Here is an 18,412-nt window from a genome sequence, read left to right on the forward strand (position 1 = left end):
TTACAAGAGGAAAGAATCCAGTCCAGCCACTTCATTTTACAGGAGGGGAAACTGAGACATGGGATCTGTCCTCTGGCAAGCGGAAACAAATGTCTCCTAGGCCTCATGTCTTGCACTGTACAAAAATCAACAGATCTGTACTATGCCTATATTCATAAAAGTCACGTTTGTATTTTTTCAACAGTAGGTTCTCTAATTATCTTACAAAATACTTCTCAAAGAGCCAGGATATCATACAAGTTTCTTGAAATACAAAAACATTTATTTACATAATAAAACAGCATGAAATTTATTCTCTCTATTAAAAAAGTTTTGATATTTTAAACCTGTTAAGAGTGCAGGAAAATAAATCAAAATTTTCTTTAATCACAAAAGACAGAAGCTTATTCCCTGAAAATGATCAATGTGGATTTTACTAAACTTAATAGATCTGGTCAGAATCCCACGAATTTAAATTTCTGAGTGGATGATTACACGGCAACATGAATTCTGAGTTGTAACAATACATATTCTGTGTAAATAATCTTCAAGGTTATCTGACTAAGGTAATTTAACTAGTCCATGTCTCACTAGAATGATAGAGATTTCATTAAAACTTCATACTATACTAAAAAAATGAATCCTGTTTAGTTTAAAACATATTCAAATATATCATATATATACATATTGAATATGCAACAGAAATAAGTGACACTCTTTAGTATTCAGAGTTGATCCTTCTAAAATATCTGTCATTGTGACAGCACAGTTTTATTAAGCACCTCTTGTGTTCTTTGTATACAAGGCGTCTAGCTCCCACAGTCAGACAATGTAAACGATATTACTCAAATTTCACAAATGACGAAATGTACTTAAGCCATGAAAACAACTTACATATTCATCAACAGGAAAGAAAAGAGTAAAGATTTTACTTACAATATTCACTGACAATCTTTTCTTCCATATTAAGGCAACATAAAGCAATTCAGTCTTTGTAAGTATTTCTGTCAATAAGGGCCACCAGAAAAAAACAAGTAACATCATTAGCACTGGTTGGAGTTTTAAAGCCCACTTCTCTTTTGCACTATAATTATTTTAAATGTTCTGTTTTTAGTGCTTACACAGCACTAAAATAAAAAAATTAACTTTTTAAGTAATTAACTGAGAATTAAACATTTGTGAAAATGTACAATTTTAATTTATGCCAATCTGTCTCGCATTCTCAATGGTGTGTCTCCTTTGAAGGCCTCATCAGGCTGAGATCACTACAATCGGCCATTCATGGAGTCACAGGAGTTCGGGTAACTACTCAACAGGAGGCTGATTAGAGGAGCAATTCAGAATGCATCCTGTGTATCCTGGGTTCCAGCACCGAGCTTGCCACCGCCAGCTGCGTGTGATTTGGGACAAGCTGCTCCAACTCTCAATCCCTCACCTGCAAAAAAGGAGACACTGATACCTACCATCAAACATCTGCTATGAAGTAAAACATGAGGAAAGCATTTTAGCCTTAGGTAGGTGCCCACTCCGAGTGAGTTTGGTCATTATGTTGATGAGGATGGCTGTTAATAAATTAAGCTGGATGAAAAAGGAGAAATCACCTTAAAGGAGAAACATTTTAAGTCAATGAGCACTTCTTTTTGGATGGATTGCAGAATATTCTTTTGATTTTTTTAATAAACTATGTTTTGTCAATTAATTATAGATTTACAGATTCATGGACAAGTCTCCAGAAAAAGAATTACAGGCCTCTAACCTCTGAATACTAAGAAAGTAAAGTTTAAAAAAAATCAGGGGGGAGATTATACCTCATTTGGGAGAGTATGTGCTTAGCATGAATGAGGCCCTCAGTTTAGTCCCCAATAACTCCATTTAACAACTATGTTTTTTAAAAAATGGAGAATTAAAACAAAAAATTGGAGGAATAAAGAATTTTTTAGAGACACATCTCAGATTTAAGATGAGGAAGAAACCATCCATTTCTCATAAGAAATCTTGAGAACTATGTAAACTGGATCTGAGATGTTTAGTCTTCTAACATTATTCATGAATTCATATTACCAAGTCTTAAAACTACCTGATAATCCACAGTGGTGATACTGATCATAACAGCTGCCAACACGGATCGAGTTCCGGCTAGGACTGCTGTGTTCTGACATCTCTGCCCCTGAGGCCTCACCAGGCTGAGAGCACTAAATTCGGTCATTCATGAGCATCCCATGTAAGTCCTCCATTTGTGCTTCTCACTCTCCCCTCACCAGCCCCTCTAAGGGAAGCACTGTTATCATCTTCCCCACCCGCAGATAAGGCCACTGAGGCACAGAGACTAAACCCGTTCCAGGCAAAATTGACATTAAAGGAAGTCTGTATTTCTGCTGTTTTGCTTTTGACAAAGGAATCTGAGATATCAATTCAAGATAGACTGTTAAATAATCAAGTCTGTCAGGTCTTCACCTCAAAGAGCAGATACTATAAATTCCTGATGTAGGATGAGGCTGCCGCCAGAAACTGACTCAGCTTGAAATTAATATCCAAGATGAAGCAGCGGATACACGTAAATATTCACGGCTGTCAACTCCGCTCACGGGTCTGGGCCCTTCACTGCCTGAACGGGGGTGAAATCCCCACCCGCGTCCGGGAGGGAAGCGAGGCTCTTCCCGGTCTCACCCAGGCTTCACGGGCTATTTCCCCCCACAGACTGGCCTCAACGATGAAAAGCTCTCAACATTTTTACACCATGCAAAAGTAAAAGACATTTCTGCAGATGGAGCACTTTTTCAGGCTTAAATCATTTTGCCTACACTCAGCAAGGGGGAAAAAAGAAACATGATTCTACAAAGTCTCTCACCCTCACCACTTACAGGAATAGAACGGCCACAGCAAAAGATGACCCTTCACATTGCAGGATGAGAACAAAATAAAGCCGCCCTACAACAGGCCCTCCCAGAGACAGCATCAGCAGTCTTCTGCACACTCACTGTTGTGCAGCCCTCACCACCATCTATTTCCAGAACAATTCATCACCCCAAAAGAATCCCCCTTTCACTAGCAGACACTCCCTAATCCCCCTCCACCCAGCCCCTTGAAACCATCACCTGCTCTCTGCCTCTGCATGTGCCTTTTCTGGGCATTTAAGATCACTGAAATCAACAATATGTGGCCGTTTGTGTCTGCTTCCTTTCACTTAACATGCTATTATCAAGGCTTGTCCATTTTGAAGTGGTATCAGCATCTCTCTTTTTTTTTAAAAAAACGTTAAAAATTATTAGAAGATAGTAATTTCTATCAAAAAGAGTAGAGTGGAGCATAAGTGATTGGGTTTCAAAGGGAAAAGGGCGGTTTGAACAGTCAGGGTGTACTTCCCAAAACAGGTGGCCTTTTTCATTTTCTTCTTATTTTTTTCTTTTTTATTCACTCTTATGTCTGAATAATGTTCCACTACATGGAGATACTATATTCTGTTCATCCATTCAGCAGCTATGTATGGACGAAGTCTGAAGAATGAGTGTAAGTGGTGACTAGCAAGAATGGCATTTAAGCAAAGGGCAAGATTTGCTTTCAAAAAAAGCCAGCAAACAGAGGCACAAGGAAATTCAGTGCGTTTCTGAGCAAAGTTCATGCTTACTTCGGCAGGAATTCCGTGCAGGGCTGGGGAGGATATTGGCAGGAATTGCGGTGAGGGAGTCACCTGAGAATATTCCCCACTGCAAGCAGCTCAGCCATTTCTCCTCCCTCATCCTGTAGTATTAGAGCCATGTTTCTAGGTTTCTCTTATTTCAAGTAATAGCACTTTAACTGCACATCTGATCATCTGCATCAGACTACATTACCTCCAAGCCACAGAAAATCATTCACTAATCGGAGCAGATCCAAGACATAACGGTGATGGATCAGGGAGTCCTGCAGCATCCCAGCCTGCAGGCACAAACCCCACATGTGCCCTGGAGATGTCCGGAAAATAAAATGAATAGAATTTTCTCACTGCTGGTACACGACATCTGCCCTCAAATTGCCCCAAAATCATGCTGGCAAAGCACTACTCAACCCTCTCACTACAAAAAAAAAAAAAAAGGTAAGAAGACAAGTTTAGGCTCTTCCATTGAAAATCAGCAACCATCACTGCCAGTATCTGAGCTGGAATGCTCCTGACTTCGAAAACCACTGCGCAGTTACATTTCAAACGTGAAACTCATATATGTATTTCACGTAGATGATATTACAGTAGGATTTTTCTTTTCAAAATTACCAGTTGCAGCATTAGCACAAGAAAGTTTATGTTTCAGCTTTAAAAAAAATCAGTTATCCTCCACTTTCTTAATTTTGAACTTATTATTATTTTATAAATGGAGCTATGCTGCGTATTATAAACCTACTCTTTGATTTCTGCATACAAGACCTTTATGACCTCGCTATTTCAGAGCAAACTTTAACGATTCTTTGAGAGGTAGGGCCTGGGGCGCTCACTAACAGCTCTTTAAATACTGACAAGGATGTGCTATTAAGTAATGCAAAGGCTCTAACTCCACATTAGCTCAGAAAGCAAAGAAAATACACCAAAGACTTACTTTAACAATTTTATATATTCCTATTCTTTTGAATATTAAAGTTTTTAAAAGATATGATTTTTTTGAAAAAGACAACAGCTCTATTAAATTTCCTCCCACCAAGAAAGCAATCTTTATCAAGAATAAAAACCCCTATGGAAATCGCAATGACGGGACGTTTCTAGCTAAGTGAACATCCAGATCTGAACACAAACCTAAATCCTATCAGATCTCATTCGAATGAGCTCAACAACGTCCTGGGCTACCCTGGAAATTAGCTGTTCTGCTCCAAATGTTGGCTGAGCTAAGATCATCACACAAGGCAGGGAAGGAGAGAAGAGGATAGTCCACCTGGTGGCCTCAATCAGTTTTCTTCCAGCCACAAGGTGCCTCTAGGGCGGCCCCGCTAACAAGCCCTCCCCATAAGGAAATCCGGCATCCACACTGCCCCTGCCACCCCCAAGTAGCCAGGACGCCCCCCTCCCTGCGTGTGAATGGTCTTCTAATGACCCCCCATTTAGTGGCACCCTCCCCCTCTTCCCCACTACACAAACACACACACACACACACATAGCCACGGCAGCCTCCAGAAATCACAAATTTGATTACATCACCCCACTTCAAACCCTTCAGAGGCTCCCTGGTGGAATTCTAGCCCCACCACAGACCCTGCTCGCCCAGCCTCACTTCAGTACCCAGGTCCCCAGTGACCTCAGGGGCCCCCTGACCTGCTCCTAATTCCCACTTGCATCCAGGCTCATTTTGACTGTTTCCCAAGGAAGCCTTCCCTCCTCCAAACTCCACAATTTGTTTCTCTGTTCCTAGAACATTCTAGACTAAGTCAACTTCTGACACTGCTAAGCTCTCAAGAAGCAAATACATTTTGCTTACTAATGTGGCTCCAACCTCTCTCCCCTAGACTCACAGAAGTGCCCTTGTTATGAATAAATGAATGACGGGGTGGGTCTCAAAGGGACAGACATACCTGCTCTCGCCAGTCCCGACCCTTCTGTCTGTAGAATATCAGAAGCAAATCCAGAAATACCTTTCCTGAGGGTCACATTCTGATGACACCCTTCACTGCCTACTGTGTCAGTTCTACTAAAACCCAACTTCTTCCAAAGCCCTCCACCCCGGACTCTCTCCAGTGTCCTCCCCAGCAGGGGCACCCTCAACCCTGGACCACACAGGGCATTCTCCCCGGGTCCCCACACCAAAAGCCTCCAGGCCTCTGCCCGGGCTGCACCTGTGACCTGAGCCACATTCTTGACTCCTTCTCCTGGCTGACACTTACTCTGTCCTCAAACTGAATATAGGGCCCATTTCCTCCAGGAAGTCCTCTCTGATAATGTCCTTTAGGTCTTGGCTGGGCTCCATCTATAGCAGCAGTACATGGTGACCAACAGGGTGTTTGCCCTCTCCTTTGAGACTACGAAATCTTGAGGGCCACGTGGGAAGGAGTGAGAGATTACAAGAGGGGTGGGGGAAGCTAAAAGCAAAAATCACAGCCCAAGTCCCAAATTCAAGGATATTTTCTCAGAAAAAAGTATAAACTATTTCATACGTGTGCAATTTGGCTGCTATTTTTGTGGCTTGTGGACAGCAAGAGCTTTGTGCTCTAGTCCAAAGCCCAGATTACATGCAAAGAAATGTATATATTCATATCCAAATGTAACCAGAGCTGCTCAACAACAGTTTGCAGTTAGAATTGAAAGGAAATTTGATAAAGGCTATCTCTCTCTCTCTCTTCTTTCTTTTCTGGCATCATATAATTTTAGAAGTATTTGCGTGCCTAAGAGATGGCTAGAGCCCGTGATTCTGCACTGGAGTGTTTGGGGCTGAGGAAGCCCAGATTACATGCACTGTGTAAATGCAATCACACCAACACGCTGATAGGTGTCGTGGTGGTGGAGCTGATGTTCCAAAGCAGGCAGCCTTATGCTGTAAGAGAACACTAAATAGAAAGGAAGAAATGCAATGTCCTGTACTCAATTTCATTTGCTATATGGGCCATTAACTGATAGTATATCTTGACTAATGAAACCCAAAAATAAATTGTCAACGTCGATTTTCTTCATCTCACCGTTTTATGCTAACTTTGGATAACAAACCTTCACTCCATAAGTAAAGATCAGACTTACGCTGCAGCACAGCTACATCCTGTGGAAGAAAGCCAATCAAGGGATAACTGGACAGTTTCCCTTCAGAAGCTGCTAAGTCTGGCTTTGCACCTGTAGGTCATTTGCAACCACGTCATAGTCAAAGGAGTAAGACCTTACCTCTGTGGGGCAAAAAGCACTGCGTTGCTTCAGAAGCATCAAAGAATGCTGAGCTTTGTGAAACGGTCCTGAGGCACTTAAATTGCACTTTTTCTGAAAGGCTCCAAAACTGACCTACTTCACCATTCCAGGTATAACAGGGAGGTACCGGAATTAGTAGAGAAAACTTGCCCTTGAAGTATGAAAAGGCCCTGCTTGAATCCTGCTACAGCATTTACTAGCCACTAAACGGACCAATTCCTTAACCCCTCTGAGAAGGCTTCCCAAACTGCAAAACGGGGCTGCCAACGCACACCTGGGAGGCATGGATGTGAATGCAACACACAAGTAGGGCGGCAGCCTGGTACCTGACACGGGGCCTGGCTAGTTTCCCTCCACTGCCCTTCTCCCCCTTTAAACTTGCACTGTTCCCCATGGTAAGAGTCAAGCCCCCCAAACAGACTGCCCGTATCTTCTGTGTATCCCCGGATACATGCCTTACCCTTAGGAGGCCAGAAAAACTGCCTCTTCCCCAGTCACTATCAATGTTCTTAAGATCCTGGGTGTTTTTATCTCTCATTTTCAGGGAGACTATTCCAGAACTTTCCAAGCACCATTCTCTAGGTTGGCTCCCCTGCGAGCGCCCATCCCTTCTCACCTCAGATACTCTGTATGATTGCCTTCTGTTCATGGGAAAGCGAGTCCGGTAGGATGGGGACTCCCAAGTACTCCCCCCTCTCTGACAGGTGAGTGTGACTACCTTCTCCCTATTCCCCACTCCCCACTCCAACTCCAGCTTCTAAGAAGTCTACCCTCTCAGACCCTGCAGCCTCTGTATCTTCCCAAGACACACACGTGGCCACGACCCTCCCTTCAGATTTCTTCCTGGCTGGCCCTGCCGACTCCTGGCCCCTTAAAGATAAATGGCATTAGTCTGAATATCGCAAAAGCCGCTGACTGACACACCAAAGCTTCATGGTCTGGGCTTTCCTCCAACACAGGCACCGCCCTGCCACCCGCAGCCTAAGTCTGCACCTCTCGAGATGATCTAATTCACATGCAAGGCTGAGAACACCAGCTAAGAATGACGATTCCCAACGTTTATCTCTAGTCCGGCTCCTTCACCTGAGCCCAAGTCTCATAGACAAAAGTGCCTATTTGAAGTCCTAACTTGAATGAGAAATGGCATCTTAAAAATGCCAAATGTCCACCATTTACTCTGGAATTCGATTCCTGGCAGGTACCTCCCAGGCTCCACATTTTAGTAACAGCCCCAGCACACATCTATGTGTTTGAGGTCACATTCAATTTCCCCTGTTCCCTCACCACAGCCCTGCCCTGGAATCAGCCCTATTATTTCCGTCGCTAAGCCCATCTCAAGTCTGGTTCTGCAGGGACCATGGCCGGAACCCCACAAGCTCACAGCATGGTGCAGTGAGTCACAATCCTCCGTAGGGTGCTCCCTGGAGGGGGAGGCATCTCCTGGCACGGGTCACCTCAGAATGCACTGGATTCTCACAAAGGAGGCCCAGGTGAAGGGACTCAAGGTTCTCCAGTGGTCTGAGCTTTGAAGGGCCCGAGGTCTAGGGGAGCTCCTAATTAGCAGACACACTTGCCAGTGAGCAGATGAGGATGGAGGATCCCAGGAAAGGCTGTTCTCAATCCGACCCCTGGGCTCTCGGGAGCCATGGGAAAGGCCTGTGTCAGGGGCACAGCCCAGCCATCGCAGATCCCAGCCTGCATTTGCCAACCCGGACAGCCTGGACTCCATCTACTTGCGACACTTACATCTGTTTTGTTCCCCACACAGAAAGTGATGGACTCATTCAGATATTCTGACCTGTCTCAAGCGAGACAAATTCAGTGAAAAATGAAGTTTCCACATTTGGACCAGAGCATGAAAGGAGAAACGAGGCCTCATGGACAGCATGATGGTTGTGGCCAAACCCTTCCCCCGGATGAGATGAAACAGGGTAGGAGTGAGAATCCAAGGTCCAAGGTCGGCCAAATCATCTTCCTTCACGGCTGACTGGGGTGTTGGAGAATCACTACCGCAAACTAACAACAAGGCCGACAGTGGCGGACGTCAGCTGCAACAGACACGGAGTCAGCTACTTACTGCCAACATGGGTTAAAAGTAAAGGCCGGGGCAGGGAGGCCTGCACGGCTGCTGAGGCAAACCACAGACCCGGCTCTGAATGCCCACTGGCTGAAGCAGAGAGGAAGCTACGGTCCCCTTTAGCGGTCCCTGTGTCCAACAGATCCAGGTGAGCCAGCTACTTAGAAGAAGGCCATGTTGTCCTGATACTCAGGAGAACCAGGGAACTAAAGAGTGGCATGGATTTTAGACCCAATTCTGCCCGTTTATGAAGGCAAAGTAAATTAAATGGCACGGGGAAGTTGAATGCAAAAAAAAAAAATTAAATAACCAAACGATGACTGCTTCCACCAACAGCGTCCCCTGCAGCTGCTCACCCCCGAGTCGGCCACTTCTTCACCAGTGACCGCCGGCCAGGAATCGCCGTCACGCACATCACACAGCGACAGCCAGGAACCGCGTGCCGATCACGTTTGTGCAAAAGCAGGAATCGAGCAAGATCCTGCAGAATTTGACTTTACAAGTTTAAATACTCCATGAAAAGAATACCTCAGCAACCGCCTAAATCAATTCGCATCTCACTTCTTCAAAACACTCAAATTTAATAAGGGCGCATTTATCACCAAATATAAGAAGGACCAAACAGGTTCCTCAAAGCAAGGATTTTAACAGGTATCGAACTCCAGTGGGAGATGGGCTAACACAGCAAAAATTCCAAAAAACAAGAAAATAAAACGATGACTAGAGTAATACATGGATCAAGGCAGCCGCTAAGTTTTTGCTTTTTAAAGAGATGGAGACAGTACGGAGGGCAATCTGGCTATTTCCAATGCAGGGTGTGAACAGCCCACATTTTCAGACGCAACAAGATGCTAACGTGGCAGTACAAGAGAAAAAGTAATAAAGAAAAAGGAAAAGAGGAACAAGAGAAAATTAGAAACACACAAGAACAAAAACGATTCTTACAGCATGTACAAGAATTTACGTGAGTGTGTGAGGCCAGGGACGTGGGAACGTTGAGACCCACCCTCACCTCCTGATCCAGGGAAGGCAGGAGCCTGAGGGGAGCGGCGCTGCCGGGGGACCCCAACGTGGTCAGCGACCCAAACCAAAACTCCACCTACATGCGTCTAGGCAGCTTTTGAGCTACAAAATGTGGTCACATTTCAGGCTGGACAGTTTTACTCACTTCCACCAAGAGTAGCAGGAGAGAATTAGGCTCTGCTCCTGCACCAAAGAATTGTTTAAAAAATTAATGACTGTGGACTAGTAAAAGCAACAATGGAGTAAAAGTGACTGGAGGAGAACGTGCTTGACCCGAACTCACTGGTCGCGTTATCTCACTGACTTTAAGAAGCTGGCTGAGCTCTTATGGAACCAGAACAGACAGACCCACAAGGAGCGAGGTTTAATGTGCTGCCGTATTTGATGCTGAGAGCCATGCCTGGTACACGAGGTTCTGGGTAAACTGTGGTGACAATGTCAACCACTATGGGCTAAGCACACATCCAGCTACTCTGCCAAATCCCAAGGGCAGACTTCCAAAAACAAAAACAAGCTGGCATACTCTGGTGGGTCTGCAGACTCACAGCAAAGCAGTTGCTGAGCAAAAATGTCACCAGTGCCTCCTATGACAAAAGAAGAGGCACTGGCCTGGGGGCTGGGGCAGGGCTCCAGGCTTCCATTGCTCACCCACCAGCCTGTCCAGGGGGAGAAGATGGTCGCTGCTTACGTTGTACCGTTGCACCTACCTTGACTGATGCCTGGGGCCTCAGCAGGAGGTGACATGAGAAGTGAACGGAGCCAGCCTCGGTGTAGCACAGTGCTGGCAGCAATGCCGTCAGCAGTGCCCAGGCTCCTAAACATGCCAGCTCATTTCCAAGAAGCAGAAGGGGACTGCGGGCATGTAGAATACAGGGCCCTGTGAGGACAAGTACAGATCATGGCCACGACATGCCTTGCCCCTTCCTTAAGCCATAGAGGGATGTCCGGGAGGAACAGAAAATTCATCCAGAGCCCGCTAGGTGGGCTCTCACAGGTGGGAATCGGGTACCTTGTGCCTCTCACTCACAGGGCTGGTCTGGACATTCTTTTTATCAATTCTCTAGCATCTTCTCCTCCAACTTACCAACAACCAGAAAGTAGGATCTGATCTTAGGTATGTTCAAGAATCACAGAGCACCGCCTCCACAGCGGGCACGGCAGCATGTGCCAGGTCCTCCGACCGTCACAGGTGGGGCAGCCATGAGCGCTCTCCAGACTTAAGGCCCGAGGCCATAGGCCGGGGGGACACAGCTTCCGTCACTCTCCCCAGCAAAGGGGGACCACCTCTCGGCAAAGGCATCTCACCCTCTTCTGCCCGAGGAACAGCACGATAGATACACGGGGAAACAGAGCAGAATGTGGGGGGGGTAGGCAGCCCAGAAGAGCTCGTCTGTATTTCCGAGGCAAAGTGGGGCTGTTGACTTAATCACAGGGACAAAGTGATGATGAACATTTCCCTGCTCTGTCCCATACTCCATGATAAATCTTTCCCTGCATAAGGGGTTCATTCGGAAGCCTCTGGCGGTGTTTCTGATGTCCTAACTTGGCATGCTGGCTGTCAGGCAGGAAGAGAGGGCCTGAGCCGAACAGGTGCTGGGCCTGGGAGTCAGGAGACACCGGCTCCAGCCTCAGCTCAACCAGCACACCGTTCTGTCTCTCGGGATTCAGCATCTCATCTATATGCAAAGGGATGAGACTGTCTCAGGACAGGCTGCCCAACAGAAATGAAATGAGACCGTGTAAATGAAGTTTCCCAGTTGCCACGTTTAAAATTAAACAAAGAAACAAACCAACAAAAAAAAAAATACTAGAAACTGATTTTAAGAACAGATCTTACTTAATCTACTGTATGTAAAACACTACCATTTTGACATGTAATCAATATAGGAAGTGACAAGAGAGTTTACATACTTTTACTAGACAAGCCTCAGCGTCTGATGAGCATTTGACCTACAGCACATCTCAGCTCAGACCAGCCTCCTCCCCAGCGCTCCTAGCATCAGTGGCTGTGGCTAACCTATTGGACAGCAACTCCATGTGTCCCACCATGGACCTGGCTGAAAAGGGGGAGTAAGTGTCCACACTAACCCTAAAAGGATCTCTCTGAAACAAAGGGGGATTCACTTTGAAATGTCTGTAAACTGGCGGGCTTCACCTCCCTCCCTCCTTGGCTACAAGAAAGCCCTCTTTCTTGCTGATACCTTTCTGAATGTAGGGAAGCAATCCGGCACACAGCCAGGGTGGACTGGCCTCCAGGTAAAATTACATGCTGTCTGTGTCCAGTCCCATGCAGTCCTCCTTCTCAAACGGGATGCAGAGGAGGGGGATCTTGTCCCCAGACTTCTTGGGTCCCCCATCCAGCCACTTGGACTTGGGAAAGATGAAGAGTGACTCAGTGAATCCTCGATCCTCTTCTCCACCACCCTGCAGTCCTCGTAGTTTGAAGGACAAGTCGGTGCGTGGCTGCTCGGTTACCTCCCCATGCAGCACAAAGACAAATAGCTGAGAGTCTTTAAGCGTGGTGCCATACAGCTCCTCTGCACTTGCAGCTTCTCAAAGGCCTTGGCCGATAGACAGTCGGTAATGGTGACAGGGCCCACGAACTTGCTGTGGGTGTGGAAGCCGCTCCACCCATTCTTGGGCGCATAGTGGTGTCTGTAGTGAATACAGAGTGCCCACTGGGAGCCGCACGGGCTGATACGGCTCACCAAGAAGATTCGTTTATAGATGCAAAAGAAATTCTCCTCTGAAATGATCCCCATGGGTTGGACCACAACGGGAAGAGTCTGGTGGTCCTCAGCACACTGCACGTAGTCAGGGATGCTCATGTTGCAGGCCCTGCCGAGAGGGGAGAGGAGATTGAGGTACATACTGTGCTGTGGGTTGCGGGCCTCACTGGGTTGCGGTTACCTGGTGTGTACCAGCCAGAAGGCAAGGGAAGCCAAAGTAAATCCGGGGATACAGTTTGTCCTCAGAGTCTGCACATGGCTACCGTAGATCGGATCACATTACCCAGCTTTTGGCCTAGGCTTCCTGCCCCTGCAGAGAAGGGTCATTTCTTATTTTCTGTTTCCAAGCATCTAGCCAGGCCCTGATGCAAAGTCACTGCTCAATAATGCTGAATAAAGAAATGAACAAAGGAACTGCTTTCCCCAACCCCCTTCAGCAGAAGGTAGAGAAAAGGACTAGAGTAGGATGAAAAGATCTAGAATTCTATCCAATTTATTTGAATCCCTAAGCTTCATAATAATAGATAAGAAAATTTGCCTTGGGGAGGAGGGTACATTTAAGTGGTAGAGCACGTGCTTAGCATGTACGAGGTCCTGGGTTCAAACCCCAGTACCTCATTTTAAAAAATGAAACAAATAAATACACCTAATTACCCTCCTGAAAAAATATTTTTTAATTCAAAAGTCGAATAACACCTTGCAATTGACACAACATTGTAAACTTGACTATAATTCAATTAAAAAAAAAATCCTTGCCTTACAAGAATATATCTGGATTACGCAAGTTTGCAAATGTAAAATGCATAGGGTACCACCTGCATAAAAGGAGGTGACTGTACAAATTTACTATCGCTCCTTTATGAGCTATACTTCATTTGTGGGGTTTATAACCTCTCAGAGCTAATTTTCTCAGATTAAAAAAAATAAAATTTACCTGATTCTCATTACTGCTGAAGAATCAGATAACCCTAAGAAAGCATCTGACCCACAGAGTTTACTCAATAAATGTTTGTTGAATGAATGAATAAACAAGCAAAGAGAATGCTGCTCCCTGCCACAGACCATCATAATAGTACGGCCTGGAAATCCCAAGCCCACGTTTCACCCGAGTCTACACTAACCATGTGGGTGACCTGGGCAGGCCTGTGTGCTTATCTAAGCCCCAGTTTAATCTTGAATAGAAATGAGGGCAATAACACAAACCTCAGATTGTTAGTGAGTCAGTAATGAATTGTACACCAACATTGCAAGATGGAACCATTAAGGAAAACTGGGCAAAGGGTCCATAGGCCCTCTCCATATAATCTCTTACTTCCACATGGGAATCTACATTACATCTCAAAATAAAAAGTCTAATTTTTTAAAGAGGTTATTGAGGTTAGGTGAGCTCACTCTCTCAAATAAGGAACACACAGTACAAACAGGACAATGCCCAGCCCATGGGATACACTCAGATAACATTCCCACTGAACCCACTGGTACCTCCAACTTCAGAGCAAGGGGATGGGTCCTCGTGGCAACAGGCCACAGCACCTGAAGTTAACAAAGCTAATGTTGCCCACTTCCAAGAGCCCCTGTCTCCACCCTTGTTCTAATTTTCTATTTGTAATTTTTTTCTTTTTATTAAATAGTAACTCCCAATTGCATAGCCTTCAGATATCATGATGGCAGCCCTTCTTGGTGAAACAATAAAATGAAAAGCCATTTCCACAAGACCTCTGTGTAAATCTACTAGGGAACTTCATCCTGGACTGAGGAAGAGGACTGGGGAGGAGGGGGTAATCTGGGGCACAGAGAACTAAGGGCCACCTGTCCCACGATGGAATTTAGACTCACCCTCACCTTCCAGGAACTTCGAAATACATACAGAGGGCTATGGACAAGATTTTTTTTTAAAACAAATCCCTGAATCCCTAGCAGGTCTTATTTCTACCGAGACACAAATGGCTTATGTGTACAATGTTTCACAAAAGCCTTAAAATATTATCACCCCAACTTGACACATCAAGAAACTGAGGTAGAGAAGTTTATCACATTCTACAAGATTAGAGAGAGGCCACGTCAGACACCGTATTTAAATCCAAGCCCCTGCTCCAGTGCTCACACTAGAAAGTGTGACATACTGCCCCTTTCCTGCCCTCTCCCTGCAGTAAATCTCTGAAGAGTCTTTTCTTTGCCACCTGGAATCACAATGACTTCAGTTTTCCACAAAGAGCTATGTCACTCCTTGGAGGACGTGTCAAAATCTAAAGGGTTGTGTTGAGAGGAGAGATTTCCATTTTCCGTTCCTCAAAGGAACCATGGCTTTAAAAGAAACGGAAAAGCACTTATCTAGTCTAAGCCCTCATTGTGCAGAGAAAGAAACGGAGGCTCAGTAGAGATGAGGAAAGGGCCTTATTAACAATTATTGCCTCAGCGCAGCACCAAGCCAGCCCTGGTCACTTCTGGGGGAGGATCTGGGAGGCCTAGGAGAATGAGTGGTAGAAAAAGAAAGAGAAGAGCATAAAAGGCCCTGTCTCTACACCACCATAACATGAAATTCCACCAAATTATCCAGTATGGGTGCAGCCAATATTAAGGTGGGCTAAACAGGTTATAGAAACCTGGAATTCTCAACCATAGTGGAAATTCCAACATTTACTGTGCTTTTTTCCCAGTTCAAGCATCACCTCAGTGGGCACTTTGTACCAGGGACTACACGAGGAGTTCTCCCAAATACAGATCTCTATTACCACGTGTTCAAACCACATAAAGGCCACCAGAAGAAAAGTGCCCACAGATAAGATGGAATTACTGAAACTGAAAGCAGCCAAAGAGCATATATTACTAGGAAAAACAGTGCTCCTAGAAATGGACTCATGGACATAGAAAGCAAACTGTGGTTAGCAGGCAGGAAAGGGAGGATTAACGGATACACATTAATAAATATAAAATAAATGACAAGGACCTACTATATAGCACAGGGAACTATATTCAATTTCTTGTAATGAGTTGTACTAAATACAATCTAAAACATATGTATATACATATGCATATGTTTATAACTGAATCTCTGCTGTACACCTGAAACTAACATTGTAAATTGACTACACTTCAATAAAATTAATTTAAAAAAATAAGTAAAAATGAAAGCAACACCATTAAGAAAAAATGAAGGAACTCACAAATCCCCTTAGGTGTAGGTGGTGGAGAATTATGGTTGCAAGCACCAAGTCCACTGGATCACTCCAGGACTGGCTGTCACTCTTTCTGACCATCAGAGAATCACTTGGCTTCACTGAGGTTAATTTTCTTTTCTGTGAAAGGCTACAGTTGCAACTAATGATGTATAGAATCTCATCATTCACAAGCCCAACAAGTAGTGAGGACTTCCCATGGGCCAGTCACTGGACAGATGAAAAGATAGGGTCCCAGATATATTCATGGGTAGAAGTTTATGCCATAAAGACATTAATTCTTCCAGTTTTGATAGACGGATTCATTGCAATTCTGATTAGAATTCCTACCAGATTTTTCTTGGAATGTAACAAGTTAATTTATGGTCAGGAACAGCCAAGAAACTTCTTTAGAACCACCACTGGGGAGAGGTGGATAGGTCATTTATTTCCACTGTTCTTTCTGATGTGATGAAAACGTTCTGGAATAATAATGGTTGCACAACTGTGAATATGCTAAAAGCTGCTGAATTGTATCATTTAAATGGATGGAATTCATGGTGTGTGGACAATATCACATAAAGCTTTTATATGAAAAAATAATTCTTAACAATTTTTTTCCCTTTATACCACTTGTCTGCCCCACAATTTAAGAAAAACAAAAAACCAAAACAAACCAAACTGTACCAGGAGCTCTTTAGGACTGCAATGTCCCTAGGAATCCAAGGCCTCTGGTGGTGCTGTTCCTGTTAACACACCCAAGCTGGGCTGGGCTCTTTAGGGAATGTAACTATCTTTTTAAAATCGACGGTCACACATTTCACCCTGGGAGAGGGAAGGAAACAGGATGACACAGCCTCATGCCTTCAGCTCATTTTTAACTGAACCAAGCCCTGCTTTCACCACTATAATCCCTCTCACTATAAAAACACGCGACATCAACAAGCACCGCCATCATAACACCTGAAAGTGTTCAAGGTACTTACCTGGGGCAGAAACACTGAGGAAGGAGACAGAAGCTCACTCAGCACTGATGCTCCCTTTTCCTGACTCCACCAGTAGAAGCTGGGCGTCACAGCCGGAGGCTCTCAGCCCGGGGAGCAGCGCCCACGCCGCTGAGCTGTTCCTCAGGGAGCGGGAAAGGGAGAGCAGGGCAGCCCCGGGGTCGCGGGGCAGGGAAAGTGGGTGGGGGGTGGAAACGCGGGCTGCAGCCCCGCTCGGAGGCCAGCCCCAGCCCCAGCTGCCCCGTCCAGGTCCGCAGACCCCGCCCGCCCGGGACACAGCCCGCCCATTGGTGGGGACGGGCAGGCGGCAGAGGAGAGGAAGCCCGGGAGGAGAGGACTCGCGGGCGGGAGAGGGGGAGGGGACGCCAGCCGCGGACTGAGGGGAGCCCGGCTGGGTGAGAGGCGGCAGGGGCACGCCTGGCCGTGGGCAGCTGTGGCCGGGGTGCAGGGGCAGGTGGCTCGGGCAGAGGTCTGGCCGGAGAAATTCAGCTGAACACACGCTGACTGGCGCCCTGGGGGGCTGTGACAGGCGGACCGCCCTCTCGTAGCCGCCTGAACCCATTCTTGAGATCCCCCCACCTTGCACTTCCACAGCCAGAGGCCCCGGCCACAGGCAGGAGCCAAAGGCCTACCGGGAGACAGAGCTGAGAAGACTTTGGGCCGATCCCCAGCTCGAAGATGGAGCTTCCAACAAGCTGACCAGCTGGTACCGACTGCGCATGCGCAGGAGGGCCAGCGATCCTCTCTGGGTTCTGTGAGAGAAGGTGGGGCAGTGAGGGAGGGAGAAGATGGGAGCGGGTGGAGAGGAGGGGAAAAGTGGAGGGAGACAGATGGACAGGAGGAGCAGAGAGAAGGGAGGGATCTGGAGACGGGAGGGTCGTAGCAGAGATGGAGAGAAAAAGTTTTACCTCTGGAGCACCCCGAAGGAGGCGGCAGACCTGCCTCTGTACCCTTCTGTAACCCTTCAAGGCCCGCAGCTCAAGTTTTACCTCCCTAATCCAACCCTCCATCCAATGCTTCTGCCAAACCCCTACGGGTATCACACCCGATGTCCCCACGCGGAGCTGGGTTTCCTGTTGCTCTGGGAAGCAAGCACCCGCAGGTGTTGTCGCTCAGAACTACCTTGGGAAGAGTACATTTTTCCCTTTTACACGCCGGTAAACAGGCAGGCACGATCTCAGCCTTAGCTCCACTGTCCCAGGTGTTGGACTGGCGGGGAGCGGGGTGGTACAAGATCAGAGCCCCAGACAGAGCAGACTGCCTGAGTGTTGGTGCATAGTCCCCATCCCTCCTAGGTAAACCACACCCCACCCTAGTGGAAACATCAAGGGCTCATATTATTTCCCTGGGTGTGAGAGAGCTGTCCTCATGTGAAGGAAAAGTCCAGCTGGGCTAACAAGCTAAGTCACAAATCTAAGTGTGATAAGTGTCGGTTTACTGATCTAAATTCTGCTGGGCTAACTCGTAAATCTGAAGTATAGTGTCAGTTTATTGGGCTAACAAGCTAACACATAAATCCAAGCTCAACAAGTGTCAGTACCGTGATTTATTACAAGTTGATAAGTTCCAGTGTACTGATTCCTTGCTTTTTGTTCTTTGAG

The 18,412-nt window shown here is 46.1% G+C and overlaps 1 protein-coding gene across 1 annotated transcript in view; it reads right to left on the reverse strand.

The window, feature by feature from the left end:
* Positions 1-12,123: 12,123 nt before the first annotated feature.
* LOC140694645 (trafficking protein particle complex subunit 9-like) overlaps positions 12,124-18,412 on the reverse strand; it is a 29,930-nt gene continuing 23,641 nt past the window's right edge. Inside the window, exon 2 of the mRNA XM_072957806.1 lies at positions 12,124-12,761. Coding sequence (XP_072813907.1) covers positions 12,395-12,761 — 367 coding nt within the window. The 3' untranslated portion in view covers positions 12,124-12,394. The remainder of the gene's footprint in view (positions 12,762-18,412) is intronic.

Source organism: Vicugna pacos, unplaced genomic scaffold (genome assembly GCF_048564905.1).
Source record: "Vicugna pacos unplaced genomic scaffold, VicPac4 scaffold_77, whole genome shotgun sequence".
Taxonomy (NCBI): domain Eukaryota; kingdom Metazoa; phylum Chordata; class Mammalia; order Artiodactyla; family Camelidae; genus Vicugna; species Vicugna pacos.